At 46.5% G+C, this 15,215-nt stretch overlaps 1 protein-coding gene across 1 annotated transcript in view; it reads right to left on the reverse strand.

The window, feature by feature from the left end:
- Window positions 1-1,875: 1,875 nt before the first annotated feature.
- Window positions 1,876-15,215, reverse strand: part of Vsnl1 (visinin like 1) — a 113,226-nt gene continuing 99,886 nt past the window's right edge. The window contains exons 3-4 of the mRNA XM_006996441.4: window positions 13,808-14,023; window positions 1,876-3,156 (exon numbers count right to left, since the gene is read on the reverse strand). Coding sequence (XP_006996503.1) covers window positions 2,959-3,156; window positions 13,808-14,023 — 414 coding nt within the window. The 3' untranslated portion in view covers window positions 1,876-2,958. The remainder of the gene's footprint in view (window positions 3,157-13,807; window positions 14,024-15,215) is intronic.

Raw genomic sequence — 15,215 nt, forward strand, 5'->3', positions numbered from 1 at the left:
AGATCATTGTGCAAGTAGTATTAGCTGCTGCCAGGCTCCCATAGTGTAAAGAAGCACAGACCAGCCTGGGAAGAGAAGTCTTTAGGTTCAGCCATCCCTGTCCCCAGGGCCCATTTCCTCCCCAGCCATTAAATACGTGCAAGCGTACCATAGACTCCAAGCCAGTATCAGCCAGCTCAACAGTCAACACAGGAGGTGATAATATGCTTCTGTTTCCAGTTACTAGATTCAGGGCTTATTATGGAGTAGTAGTAATGAAACCACCTCCACTACCACCCACTGTTCACTTAATGTGACTCTAGTCATCGTGTGGCTTGCCTTCCATTTGTATATATACTTTACTGTGTAGCGGGTTTTGTTCTTTTTCTCCCACTCAGCATTTGAGACGTTTGTCCATGCTGTGCATACCCAGTCTCCTCTCCGGCAGGTGTATAGGATGCCAACCTGAGGCATCGTCCATAATCTACTTACCTGATCCTCTAATGATAAGCTAGTACATTGACTCCACTACCTATGCCACAAACAGCCATCTAGGGTGTCCTGGGACATGTCCTCATAGGTCCTTCTATGAGTATATTTTTGTTGTTGTTGTTGTTTGGCAGGGAGGAAAATATGACCAGGAATAGAAATGCTAACCCAACGAGCACATGCCTTTTCTTCAGGGTCACCTGTGCTAGTCAGTCTACACTAATCAATCATAACAATGAGGACTAAACAGGCAAATAGGATTTGTATTTGTTCACTCAGCTTCTACATTTTACTTACATAAAACAAACAAACAAAACAAACTAGTGAGCCCGCTGAAGAATTTAATTTCCATAAGTTACTGATATCTGTCCCTCATTTCCCTCCACTGTGGTCCTTCTGGATGGCCTTAATTCAAATGTCACCTCACCCCCCTCGTGGAAAGAGCCACCACCATATGCCACCCCTCTCCCTTGCTCTTCTCTTGCTGGGTTTTGATTCAGTACCTTGGAGTCGAGCATTCATGAGCGTGTATGGGCTGTCTCCACACACGCGTACACGAGAATGGTGTTGGGTGCATCACAGGCAGTTAGACAGCAAAGATTTGCTGTGAATGGTTGGCCAGAGCATAGCGTAACTAGGGGGCACCCCCAGTTTACCCATGCTACCCTCACTAAGTGAGGGGAAACAGTAGTGGGAGGTGCAGAATCCCACAGACCTCCCTGCCCATGCTCCTTTACCCTCACCATGCACAGGGGTTGTGCACCCATGCATAAGGGTGCAAGGGCTTCTCTTCACTCACGGACGTGTCCTTTCTTGGAGCAGAATTTAGGTCCCCTGGTGCCCTGAGTAAATAGTAAGCATTGCTTGGTCACAATTACTTGGGAAATGAAGGAGGCGGATGGACTCATTATATCCTGGACTCTAGTGCTGTTCAGTGGTCCTAAGGCAAAGGAAAAGGGGTCAGGAGAAAAGAGGCCCTTGATAAAAAGCACTTTGAGTCAAGGAAAGAGGGTTGCAGTATCTGATAAAAGCAGGGACTGGCTCTCCAGAAGTTATTTCAATTAAAACAAAATGTGTGGGGTTTGTTTTGTTTTCTGGTCACAAGGGCTGTCCCTGAAAGGCTTGGTCGCTGATGTGCAGTGCCAGTCTGGAGATTCCCTTCCCAGGAAACACAAGGGGACGGCACTGTGTGAAGAAACCCAACTCCAGGCATGGTCTGAAAATGCCAACCCGATTTAGAGTTGGCGATGAGATTTCTTCTCCCCAGGGTCAGAAGGATCCGTTGTGTTCCATCATGAAAACTGAAAAGTAGCACGCTTTCTACTTCTGACTAACCTTGGAACCCCTCCCCCGTCGCCCACTAAATGTGCCTCCGGAGTTGCACATAATATGTTCTCGGCACCAAAGTCACACTGAGATAAAGTTTATTGTTATATAGTGAACATTTTTTTTTTCCAGAATGAACAAATTTTCTGTTTTCTTTAAATGTTACATGCCATATTAATAGTCCTCTTTTGGGGGGGGGAGGAGGGGCTGGATGAGAAGTTGGAAAATGACTCAGTCCCCTTTCATTCATTCTTCAAATTCCAAAGACGTATGCTTAAGGGGAGACTGAGTAAGCCATTGCTAGCTGGCCCTGACTATTACGAACATCAAGCTGAAAATGATGAATTAAGAATTAGGGAAATAAATCAAACATTATAAATTTATTTGGGACATCTATTGCCACCTTCTGGAAGCCTTTGAAACGTCAAGCAGAAATCAGTACATTCCCATCATTATGTTTTTACTTTCAATAAATAATACCTTTGTGTCTATAGATATATAGATAGATATACTTAATGAATTTATCATTTAGCAGGATTTTTTAAGTGTTATACTGCATTCATCCAAAACAGCTCTTTCCAGGTTGAGAGGGTACAAATGAGGTAAGAATTAAGGCAAACCCAAAAGGCATGCAAATGTAGTACATTTATATTCACTGATAATACAAGCTGTGTTGTGGGCCAGACAGGGAGCCAAGGGCCCCTCCTGTGTGTCTGTCCAGTACTATTTTACAGGAGAATGGTGACACAGCCCATAATTAAGTTACATTACCATGGCGGAGGGGGGGGGATGGGTCTCAGTGCTACTAACATTATATAATCAAGGAGACACAAGCATTAGCAAAACGTGTACAGGAAATCATAGAACACTTGGCGGCACGCTTCTGCCCAGGCTTTGGAGGAAGATGTATTTTAATGAAATGATGTTACACGAATCACATTGTGGCAGGTTGTCGGTTTTTGTTTTATAATATATGCTTTTAAAATTCATTAGCAAATGACATTCTCATGCACACAAGTGTTTCAAACACAAGAAGCAAGTCCATTTATAGGTAGTCCAAGCAATTGTGTGTGTGTGTGTGTGTGTGTGTGTGTGTGTGTGTGAATAGCTGCAGACTGAATGGAACATCAAGACTTCTGTGCAGTCCATAGCATCGACGCCAGCTCACTTCTGAATGTCGCACTGCAGGAGTAATACAATGGAAGGGTCGCTCTTTGCAGCTTCTTTGAATTCATCCAATGTGATCTGGTCATCTTTGTTCTTATCCATCTTGCTGAAAATCTTGTCCACCCGCTGTTCAGGCGTGAGGCCATCCTCGTTCATTTTCATCATGATCACAGTGCCCACCATCTTGTAGATAGCCTTGGGGGAAAAGGACATGGTAGATGTCATGACAGGAAACCAGGAAGCCAGAGAGCTCCCTCTGCCTGTCTCCCTTCCCCTAATTAGATCCTGTTTATCCCTCCAAACTTAGTTTCCCTTTTGCATAAGAGGTTCACGTCCCATGCTTTATGTTCCCATGGCAACCTGAACCTCTTTCCCTGGATTATAATACACACTTTATTATTGTGCTAGCTACTTTCCTGTCAACTTGACATAAGCTACAGTGGCTTGAAAAGAGGAACATTGTTAGAGGAAATACGCCATTCAGATTACCTGTATGTCATTTTCTTGATTAATGATTGATGAGATGGACCTAGCACACAGGGGTCAGTGTCAACCCTGGGCAGGTGGTTCCCGGGCGGTATAAGAAAGCAGGATGAGTAAGCCATGAGGAACAAGGCAGGAAACAGCATTCCTCTGTGGCTTCTGGTCGGTTTCTATCTCCATGTTTCTGCTCCGACTTTCCTATTACCTGGATGTGTAAGATGAAATAAACCCTTTCCTCCCCAAGCTGATTTTGGTCATGGCGTTTTATCACAGCCATAGAAATCCTAATTAAGACAATTACCAAAACTGTTTTGTCTTCCTCACCCGAGGGTACATTCCATCAATCTAGAAATGCCATGTTTTTCTCACTTCTTCAGGACTTGGCACGCTGTTTGTCACATAATGAGGCTTCAACACATATTAGTTGAATGAAATAAATCCCTTTAACTTGCCGGGGTTAGGGACATGGAGTGAGAAGGCAGAGGAGGAAGAGCCAAGAAGGGTGCTGGTGAAGAAGGAAACTCTAGAGAGGGATGCAAAAGGCAGACCATGAAATTCTCTTTTAGAAGGGATAAGAGATTTAAATTTACTCCAGTGGAATTCTTAAACGGTTTTCCAATGAGAATGGTATAAGCAGATATGTGTCAATCTCGAGGCCAACTCGATGGAGATTTGGGGGTGATTATCAGGCTTCAGAGTGGAGGAAGTGCACAGGTCAGTGGTAAGATGAAGGGCCATGGATTAGGGAGAGGATCAGGAAAGAAAAGGATGTATCTCATTTCAGATATTCTGAGTTTTGAGTGGGGATTACAGTCAATACACACTAGGTTTGGGAATTGAGAAAAAAAATGAAATGATCCCAATTGACAAGGGACTCACAATGTGTTAAGACAGGGAGAGCATTAAAACTGAGCTTGAGGTTGGGGCGGTGGTGGTGCACACCTTCAACCCCAGCACTCGGGAGGCAGAGCCAGGAGGATCTCTGTGAGTTCGAGGCCAGCCTGGGCTACAGAGCAAGATCCAGGGCAGGCACCAAAACTACACAGAGAAACCATATCTTGAAAAAACAAACAAACAACAACAACAACAAAAACAACTGAGCTTGCAAAGAAGTTAGTTCAGAAAGACCTGTAGATTAACATGAGCAGAAGAGCAGAGTGAGAAGAGTCTCCCAGGTCAGCTAATTATCCACAGTTAATTCTCAACACGTGTTTCCTGGGTAGACGCAGTCTTCTCTTGTGAATAGGACTTGAGAATGGCAAACGCTCATTGCTGTGAACACTTTTCACGAGAATGTGTGTATGAACATTTATAGCCTCCAAGGGGAACAACCCTTGTTGCTCTCAAATTAGTAAAGCAGGGTGACAGATCTGGGCAGTGGGACATCAGGCTGGCAATGGAAAGGAAGAGGCCACCGTAAAACGTTTGAGCTGGGTCAACCTCAGGAAGCAGAAACGTGGGCCACCACTGCCAGATGCACGCGATTCCCTGTATGGGCGATGTCACACCCATAGAGACAAAGGGTGGCAGTTGTCTGAGTCTCAGTTGACAGGAGCAACAGGGGTAGGCGGGATCTTATTAAGGGATAAAAACGCTTCAGAATTGCATTATAGTGAGTGCTATATTCGTCTATAAAATTCACCCTCGCCATCCCACATTATACAGTTTCATTATATTTTTATTATATATTTCATTATATTTTATAGTTTCAACAGGTGAATTTACAGCCTGCAAATTGCAACTCAATGCAGATTTTTTTAATACATGCCTATCGGGGAGGGTAACCCCCTAGAGAGTGTGTTTTTATTTTAACTTATCAAGTTAAAATGTTCATTGAGATAAAATCTTTTGTCATGTTCAGTTTTGCAGCTAGATTGTACTGATCTTGATGAAAACCAAACAGACAAAGCTGAGGATTCTAGGCCTTGAAAAGCTACCTAAGTTCCATTACATTTGCAGACCAGGTCCAGGTTAGCCCGGTAGCCTGAGTGTGTTCAAAGGAAAGACAGAGTCTGTTCTTTGAGCCTGCAAGTTTAAAAAGAGACAAAAGGACCATTCGCGCTTGTAGCTGCAACGTCCCTCTGTCCTTTAAAAGATGAAATCAAGATGTTTCTCATCAGGCAAAAGACATGAAACAGCCAGAAAGACAAGTGTCATTTTAATAGAGTCAGGGTTATAACAAAAAATATAAACACAAGAGACGTATCTGGGGACCTCAGCAGGAAGTCCGATATGGCAGGGCTCACTAATGGTATCTGAGAATATGACACCCAAGAAAGGAAAGTTCCAATTAAGCCCTACACTCTGTGTCAGTACAGATCAGAGAGGGTATGCCAAACCTCAGATTAAATCCTAACATGCCACAGGATAACCTGCGGAATCCCTCTACATCATGTGTCCAAGGAGCATTCCCAGCATACATCAGCAAGTTCCCATGAACCTCTATGTGGACAAAGTGTGTTCTACCAGGAAGAAATATATAAGTCTGTCTCCCTGTGTGGACCTGTCAGTCACATCCCTGTCGTTCTAAGGCTGCTCCTTAATGGGCTTTTGAGGCCCTCTGCACCTTCCTCTTTCCTCCTGCAGATCCCTCCCTCATCACTATTGCACCCATCTCATTCACTTGCCCTGTCCTTTCCCTATCAGCCTCCCTGCTGCTACTTTGCAGGGAAGTTTGGCAGTTTGAATGAGAATGGCCCCCATAGGCTCATGCATTTGAATGTTTGGTCCCCTGTGGTGGGACTGTTTGGGAAGGATTAGGATGTGTGACCTTGCTGAAAGAGGTGTGTCACTGGGGACAGGCTTTGAGGTGTCAAATCAGCCCCCCCTGCCTTGTCTGTGGATCAAATGTAAGCTCTCAGCTCCTGCTTCAGCACCATGCCTACCTGCTGACTGCCTTGCTTCCAGCCGTGATGCTCATGGATTCACCCTTGGAAACTGTAATCAAGCCCCCAATTAAATGCTTCTTCTAGAAGTTGCCTTGGTAACGGTATCTCCTCCCGGCAATATTGACCCGAACTAAGACTTTAGACCTTACTGACTAGTCCGCTGCCGGCTACCTGAGTTCAGAGCAAGGTGGGAAGTCAGGAGAAGTAGAGCAAGAGATCAAACCGACCAAGGTGAGACAATCTAGACCTGAGTGTGAGGGGGTGTGGTTGGGCTAGACCTGAGTGTGAGGGGGTGTGGTTGGGCTAGACCTGAGTGTGAGAGGGTGTGGTTGGCCTAGACCTGAGTGTGAGGAAGTGTGGTTGGGCTAGACCTGAGTGTGAGAGTGTGTGGTTGGGCTAGACCTGAGTGTGAGGGGGTGTGGTTGGGCTAGACCTGAGTGTGAGGGGGGTGTGGTTGGGCTAGACCTGAGTGTGAGGGGGTGTGGTTGGGCTAGACCTGAGTGTGAGGGGGTGTGGTTGGACTAGACCTGAGTGTGAGAGGGTGTGGTTGGGCTAGACCTGAGTGTGAGGGGGTGTGGTTGGGCTAGACCTGAGTGTGAGGGAGTGTGGTTGGGCTAGACCTGAGTGTGAGAGGGTGTGGTTGGACTAGACCTAAGTGTGAGAGGGTGTGGCAGGGTATACAGCCTTGAGACACATGCCAGGCAGAAGGAATGCAATTGAGATAGGATGTAAAGGCAGAAAATTAAGGGGGCACAGGAGGAAGATGAAACAGCTAACCTTGGGATCTGGGTTGCATTTCTTGCATACTGAAGGTCTAAAATGTCCACATAATTGAAAAAAAAAAAAAAAGAGCATCTCAAACATCAAACCAAACCAACATAAAAAAAAGTCTAAAGTTGGAATATGCCCTTTTCATTTTGTTCTTGAGACGGGGCCTGACTAATGTATTCCATGATTGCCTTGAGCTCCCCTGCATCCCAGGCTGGCCTTGAACTTATGATCCTCCTGCCTCAGCCCCTTAAATATGGGGATTATAGGCAGCCACCACCCCACGTCCTTTTCTGAGAGAGACTGCAAATGAATATGAAAACAACTAGTGAACCATGCTCAAGTCCAAAGTGTACATGACCCCTAAGTTTAACCACCCTTCTCTCATCATTAAACCTGAACAATTAATTTCATAAACTACCTTGCACCTTCATTTTTAAAAGGAAATGCTTTAAGTTAAGGGAAATTACTAAACCAACTCCTGTATTTTTTTTTTGCTTATATTTTTCTTTTCTTTTGCTTTTTTAAAAAATTATTTGTTTTATGTGTATGCATGTGTGTCTGTGTACCACATGTGTTCCTAGTACCCACGGATGCCAGAAGAGGGCATCAGATCCCCTGGGACTGGAGTAATAGGCAGTTGTAATTTGCCATATGGGTGCTGGGAATTGAACCCAGGTCCTCTGCAAGAGCAGCCAGTGCTCTTAACAACAGAACAATCTCTCCAGTCTCCTTGTTTAATTCTCAAGTTTTACCTGCATTTTAAACTTTGCTATCCTTGAATCTGCTTATAAATTACACCCTCCAGGCAGTAAAACTTCAAAAAGCACACAATCCTAAACAAAGCTTTTACTAAGATACTAAGTGCATCTCCCTTTCAAGAACCATCCTCAACATTTAAAGTATGCACTACCTCTTTGTCTTTACTTAAGAAACCCAACTTTGTGCATCAATGGCTGTGGAGCCTGCATGGGATTGGACTAGGCCCTCAGCATGGCAAGACAGTTGTGTAGTTTGATCTGCTTGGGGGGACCCCTGGTGGTAGGATCAGAATCCATCCCTGGTGCATGAGTGGGCTTTTTGGAGCCCAGTACCTATGATGGGACACCTCGTGCAGTCTTGAGGCAGGGGGAAGGGCTTGCACTTGCCTCTGCCGGATGTGCCTCCACATGAGGAGACCTTGCCTTCTTGTGGGAATGGGGTGGGGGTGGTTTGGGAGGGGAAGGCTGAGGGGCGGGAGGAGGGAAAGGGGGATCTCTGATTGATTGGTGTGTAAAATGAATGAAAATTTTCTTAAAAAAAAAAAAAGAAACCCAACTTTGTTTCATATCGGCTTGTCCTGAAATTTTGTCCATGGTGGCTTTTTTTTAATTTTATAATTTAATTTAATTTTGGCTTCTTCAACTCTCAGCTACTGCTGTAGCATCATCCCTAGCTGCTGCCATGCTCTCTGCCATGGTGGTTACAGACTCTAACCTTCTGAAACTGTTGCTCCAGAACCACGAGCCCCAAGCTAAACTCTTCCTTCTGTAAGTTGCCTTGGTCATGGTGTCTCATCCTGGCAATAGAAATGTAACTAAGACAGGAAGAAACTGGGTCACAAGGGCAGTACCTTAATGAATGGGATCAAGGTCCTTAGGAAAAAGGACCAGTCAGGTACTTTCCACTTCTGTCATTTGAGCACCATAGTAAGAAGACTCTGAATAGATCGGGAAATGAGCCTTCACTAGACACAGAATCTGTCAGGGACTTGATCTCAGATGTTCGGCCTCTGGGCCTAAGAAGGTTACATTTCTGTTGTTCATAAACCACGGAGTCTACAGTATTGTGTTACAGCAGCCTTCCCTGTCAATCACCCCCAGCTACCATGTACAGTGTATACTGACTTGCATTCTACCATAAACCAAGGAACTGGGTGGTGTTTCTAGACTTTACAATGGCCATGCATGACTGGGCCTCTTAGGATGGGAGGACCAGAGACGAGTCTCTCCAGGTGGTAGCAGAGGGATGAGACCTCAGGCAGCACAGCCCTCTTCCCTTCCCAGCAACTGGAGGATGCAGCAGTCTTAGTGGGGAGCAGAGTTAGCCAGAATTATGGAAAAGAAGACCAAGAGGAGGAGATAGGCAGAGATCTCCAGAAATCTGTTTAGGGCTCTGCTAGGATGCACATAGAGAATGAAATTAAAGGAGACGTTCCTGAACAACCGTGCTGACAAGGCTGGAGAACATCCTAATTCTGACCATCCAGAGTAGAGAGAGCTTGCAGAGTACCTGGAACGCCCGGGAGCAGGGCGATTCCCTTCTTTCTTAGAAAGCAAATCTTATTGTAAGACTCTTCTGTGCTAGCAATCTCTGCATCTCCCATCCAACCCTGTGGCCAATTCACTAACAGCTTCTAGCTTTCCAGATCTCATCGGTTCTCAAAAATGTGCCCATGTTCTCAGCAGTCTTTGGCTGAAGAACACCAATAGGTTTTTCTATTTTTTTTTTTTCTGTACTGCATGTTCCTTCTCCCTTGAAAGTTTCTGCACTTTCTAGTCTTTTTTTAACCTTGATTCATTTGGTCATTTATTATTATTATTATTATTATTAATGTGCTTGTGTGTGTGTACAAGTGCACATGTGTGTTTTGAAGAAAACTTTTGGTGCCATCCTCAGGAACGCCATTCATTCATCGCCGTTGAGACAGGAGTCTGTCTCTAGTTGGCCCTGTGCTCATCACTTGGGCTAGGCTGGCTGGCCAGCAAGCCCCGGGCATCCTCCTATCTCCATCTGCGTAGCACTGGGATACTTGGGTAGCAGCATGCTTGGCATTTTGACATGGATGCTGGGCATGGAACTCAGATCCTCATGCTTGTGAGGCAAGCACTTTGGACTCCCCAGCCCTGTCAATCATCCTCTGCTTTCCTGACAGCTCTTCATGTTCTCTTCTAAACATTTTCATGCCTCCGGGCTCCGTCTTCTGAAAAGCCCCCTTTTCTACTTGTGCTCACATTGGTCATAAGCCTTTGTTCACTTAAATGCACAGACAAAGTCCCATCCTACACAGGGAAAATTCTCTCCACCCCAAGGGGAAGGACCTCAGTCGATTCATGAGGTCATTCATAGAGACCTTAGAATGGGCCCAGTGGGCTATAGGAAAAAAGAACTCTGAAGAAAGCTCCCTCTTGAACTATCCTAAACAAACCTTAGAGAGACCACACTAATCCACACGTGCTGTGGGATGTCTTTCTGTATGCTGTGAATATGTGTTGCTCTGATTGATTGATAAATAAAGCTGTTTGGCCAATGGTGAGGCAGAATAAGGTTGGGTGGTACATTCCAACTGGAGAGAGAGGAAGAAGAAAGGCAGAGAGAAAGAGAGAGAGGAGATACCAGCTGCTGATGAAGGAACAACAACATGCCAGCAGACCGGTAAGCCACGGAACACATGGCAAAACATAGATTAAGAATTATGGGTTCATTTAAGTGTAAGAGCTAGTCAGTAATAAGCCTGAGCTAATGGCCAAGCAGTTATAATTAATATAAGCTTCTGAGTGATTATTCTATAAGCGGCTATGGGATCATGGGGGCTGGGCGGGACCAGAGAAAACTTCTGGCTACACACATGCAATTTATCCGCTTTTCAAAACAACCCTCGATACTCTGAACAAAAACAGAACCATGTAGGTAATATCATATGACCTTCATTGTAGCAAAGGAGAGGGAAAAAAGTCACACACACCCTGCCCCAACCAGATGAGAAATCCATCCACAAAACCTTGTGTGAAACTGCACAGGGTCGGGTTGGAGCGGTGGCTCAGCTGTTAAAAGCTAGACTCACAACCAAAAAGATAAGAAAATTTGCAGGAAGAAGGAATAGCTAGAAAGGAAAAGAAAGAGGAATAGCCCATGGCTGAGAAAGAGAAGCTGCTGCCAGTGTCCAGGGAGCTGCCTGGTGTGATCCCAGGAAACTTAGTGCTAATGTGACTCATCTGGATCTCATCGCCAGACCTGATACTCTCCAGTCAACCATGATCTGTTCCATAGAACACCCATGGCTGTGGCAGATCATGTACAAGACATTCTGTCAACTGTGCCTGAACAAGACCACACATTGTCCAAGCCACAGAAAGCCACGCATCCCTGTCACCTTATAAGACGAATGACTGCCCCTTCTTTAGTAAACAAAACTTTAGCCTTCGTACTGTTAATCTTTTTCAAAGATGGGGTTTGCGGAGGTAGTACACCACAGAGGCTTCTCCCTTCTCCGTTGTGTGACAGTACCCAGTCCTGAGTGACCCCTGCTCCCTTGGGCCACCCAACCAAAACTCCCATCCTATGAGTACTGACAAGCTAAAGTGATGGTTAGTATTCATTGCCAATTTGGTGGGATCTAGAATCATCTAGAAGATAAATCTCTGGTGTATCCATAAAGGAATTTCTAGATGAGATTAACTGAGGTGCAAAGGTCCACCTTAACTGTGGGTGACCCCTTTCCATAGTATGGGGTTCTGTGCCAAATCAAAAGAGAAAGCAAGTTGAGATCCAGCGCCCATCTCTTTGCTTCAGAACTAGATGCCACGTGACCGGCTGCTTTAGGCTCCAGGCTCCACACCTTCCCTCCTCTGAAGGACTGTATGTAACCTTAAACTATGCACCAAAACAACCCCTCCTCCTCAGGTATTTAGTCACAGCAGTGAGAAAAGTGGCTGTGCTGACTGGTCTTAAGTCAACTTGACACAAGCTAGAGGCATCTGAGAGAAGGGAACCTCAGTTGAGAAAATGCCTCCGTGAGATGCAGCTGTAGGCAAAACTGGTGAGCCTTTTCTGAATTAGTCATGAATGGGGGAGGGCACAACCCACCATCCCTGGGCTGGTGGTCCTGTGTGCTATAAGAAAGCGAACTGAGCAATTTAGGTTGAGCAAGCCAGTAAGCAGCACCCCTCCATGGCCTCTGCATCAGCTCCTGCCTCCAGGTTCCTGCCTGGCTTGAGTTCCTGTCCTGACTTCCTTTGATGATGGACTATGATGTGGAAGTGTCAGCCATATTAACCCTTTCCTCCCCCAGGTGCTTCGGTCATGGTGTTTCATCACAGCGATGGTAACCCTAACTAGGACAGTAGCTCGTGTACCTCCTTCCTGAATGGGCCTCGATAAATAAGTATGACTTGTGCAACAGCAGGTATGTTGTTGTTGGTCTTTGGCTAAAGGGCATGAACAATGATTTGAGAACCAGTTTAGGGGATAATGGGATTGGTCATTAGTGGGGGAAACGTGGCAAAGAGGTTAAAAAGAAGAAATGTAAAAAAAAAAAAAAAAAAAAAAAAAAAAACCACTGAGAAGGAAGGTCACGGGGAGCTTGGAGAGAGAGCCAGGTTGCATATGAAAAGGAACAAAGGATGGAACTGTAAGGGAGATAGATGAAAAGACAAGGCCACATGCTTAGAAAACTTAAGCTGTAGCTGGTCTCATAAATGAGTGACCACAAATAGGGAATTGAGGTACTATTTGGTAAGCATCTTAGAGAGAGCCTATACACACTGGAGATAGAGTAGGAAAAGCCAGAGGAGGGTAAGTAACCACAAAGGCCGAGAAACAGGGCAAGTGATAGAAGGGCCTGACTTCACAGGTGGGCAGACTGGGACTCCTGACTCTGTCTAGGGAGGGGAGTGATCGAGAGTGGTGGAATGGGAAGGGTTTCTTGGGTTTGGGCTGCTGACTTCTCTGTTCTTCCTGGCTCCATCTTGCCCATGATAAGTAGCATATTCTCTCCCTGGACCATAGTGGCTGGTGCAGGGATGGGCCAGCACACTAAGACCTTCTAATTTAACTAAGGCACCAATGCATCCATCAACTCTGAGTGCCTGTCCGGTTCGAGGCACAGTTGCAGGTTCTGGGATACAGCCTTGAGTGTGTAGTTCTTCTCTGTAAAGGATTTGTGTTTTGTTATATAGTCTATACAAAGGGTCATCTGAGGCAATGATAAATGCTACAAAAGGCCCCTTCTTGACAACATTAGACCGCTTTGGGATGCAGTAGGGGCATTTGGGTAGGATTACTGGAAGGAAGGCTTGCTGGGAGATAAGATGTAAATAGAGTTAAGGGATGTGAGGGAGGGGCCTAGGGGAAGGATGCATCCTCAGCCCAAAGAGGAAAGAAGCAAGAGAGACCGAACACTATGGGAAATCCAAGGAGACTGGCACATCCAGGTGGCAGCACCCAAGGAGAAAAGGTGCCGATCAAACCAGAACAGTGGGCAGAGGAATCGTGGGTTCTTGCCAACACAACTGGAACAATATCTCTGGATTCCATGGAATCTGGAGGGGGGCCCCCAACAGCTGATCACTGCACTGGGCTCCTGCCCCCTTTCAAGCTGGTAAAAGGAAGGGGTTCCCGTGTTCAGCAGGACCCAGCTAGAATAAAAACTGGAGAAACTGACCCTGGTCATAAACACCCTTTGCTTCCCAAAATGAAAACGCATTTTGGGTTGCAGACCTTGTACTGAGTGAGTGGCTGGCTAAAGCACCAGTTTTAGGTGTCAAGGAGGGGTCTGGCTCTGGTTCTATGACTGACCTCCTTGCACTATAGCGCAGACCGTGCGGGAGAAACCAAAGCCTGGAGTGTAACTAACAGGGCTCCCAGAGTGCGAGGAAAATAGCTCTAGGGGCGCCTGTCTCAGACGGTTCTGGGGGTCTTCCCTACCTGCTACCTTCTCAAAGACCCACCTCAATGATCTCCAGCATCTCCACCCGGGTGATCTTGCCGTCCCCGTCCAGGTCGTACATGTTGAAAGCCCAGTTCAGTTTCTGCTCAAAGCTGCCTCTGGAGGTGATGGACAGGGCACAGATGAACTCTCGGAAGTCGATGGTGCCGTCACCGTTCTTGTCGAAGGTGCGGAAGGCGTGCTGCGCGAACTTGGAGGCATCTCCGTAGGGGAAGAACTGCAAAGGACACACAGGTCAGGGGGTCAGGAGCGGGAGGACGTGCAGCTGCAGAGAGGTCCCCAACACAGAGGCAGGGGCGCGGGAGGGCAGAGGCTCACACCGTGCCCCCACCGCAGTACATACAGCCTGGCTAATGAGCATGGCTGGAGGCTGGGTTGACCTCATCTTTCAGCAGAGGGCATCGGGGCCATGACGATCAAGGGAAGGGAGGCGGAAGAGGAGGCCTTCTCTCCGCTTGTCCTTATGCACAGGCACAGACCCTTTCCTGTGGTGCACGTGACTTCCATATGGGTGAGGTCCATGCAGGACCCTCCTTTTTGTAGTCTCTTTAGTCACTCACCTCCAGGGACAGGACAGAGGTAGGTGGCAGGCCACCCGGGGCAGTGCAACATAAACTTCCAGGTTCCACTAAGTTCACCACGCCACAGGATGCAGGGACCTGCAGGGACCAGTTTTCTGCCTGCCTCTGTCTCTGGTGCCAAGATACCTTGTGTCCCCTCCCTAGGTGAGATTCCAGCCTTTTTTTCTTTTCTTTTTTCTTTTTCTTTCTTTCTTTTTTTTTTTTTTTTTTTTTTTTTGTAACTTTAAAAAAAAAAAAAAACAGGGACTTTTCCTTTGCAGAGCAGACATTAAAAAAATCTATTAAAAATAGAACATGACTAGGGTCTATTGTGAGAGACATAAAGAGCTCTTTTCACAGGGCCAGCAGGCAACAGGCTGTGTGGGTGAGAGAGACTGGACATGAGGAGAGGCTGTCTGTGGGAGGGCTGAGACCTCTAGAGTTAGTTCCGAGTGGTCCTGGGTGCCCCTCGGACAGGATCCCAGGCCTCCTACAAACGGCAGGCAGTTCTGAGCACAGGCAACACACAGAGATCTCAAGACCCCAAGCAGAAACACAACAAACTGCTTCGTCCAAAGCGTGCACGGGGAAGGTATGTTTGCTTTGCTGGATAAATCTGTTGTAAGTCGGGGTCAGTGGCTGAGGACCAAGGTTGGTCTCTGTAGTTCCTGCCCAGAGTTTTGCCTGAGTGGAGGGACCATATGGGCAACTGCTACTCAGATGGCCACTGGTGTGCCCTCGGAGTGATGGTTACTGGGGGCCATGGGTCCAGCGTTGTCCGTGTCTGCTGGGTTCTCCGCTTCCCTGCCCACCCACCTCCTCCTGCACCCAGAAGCCCCCTGGGAAGCA

This window comes from Peromyscus maniculatus, chromosome 22 (assembly GCF_049852395.1).
Source record: "Peromyscus maniculatus bairdii isolate BWxNUB_F1_BW_parent chromosome 22, HU_Pman_BW_mat_3.1, whole genome shotgun sequence".
Lineage (NCBI taxonomy): Eukaryota > Metazoa > Chordata > Mammalia > Rodentia > Cricetidae > Peromyscus > Peromyscus maniculatus.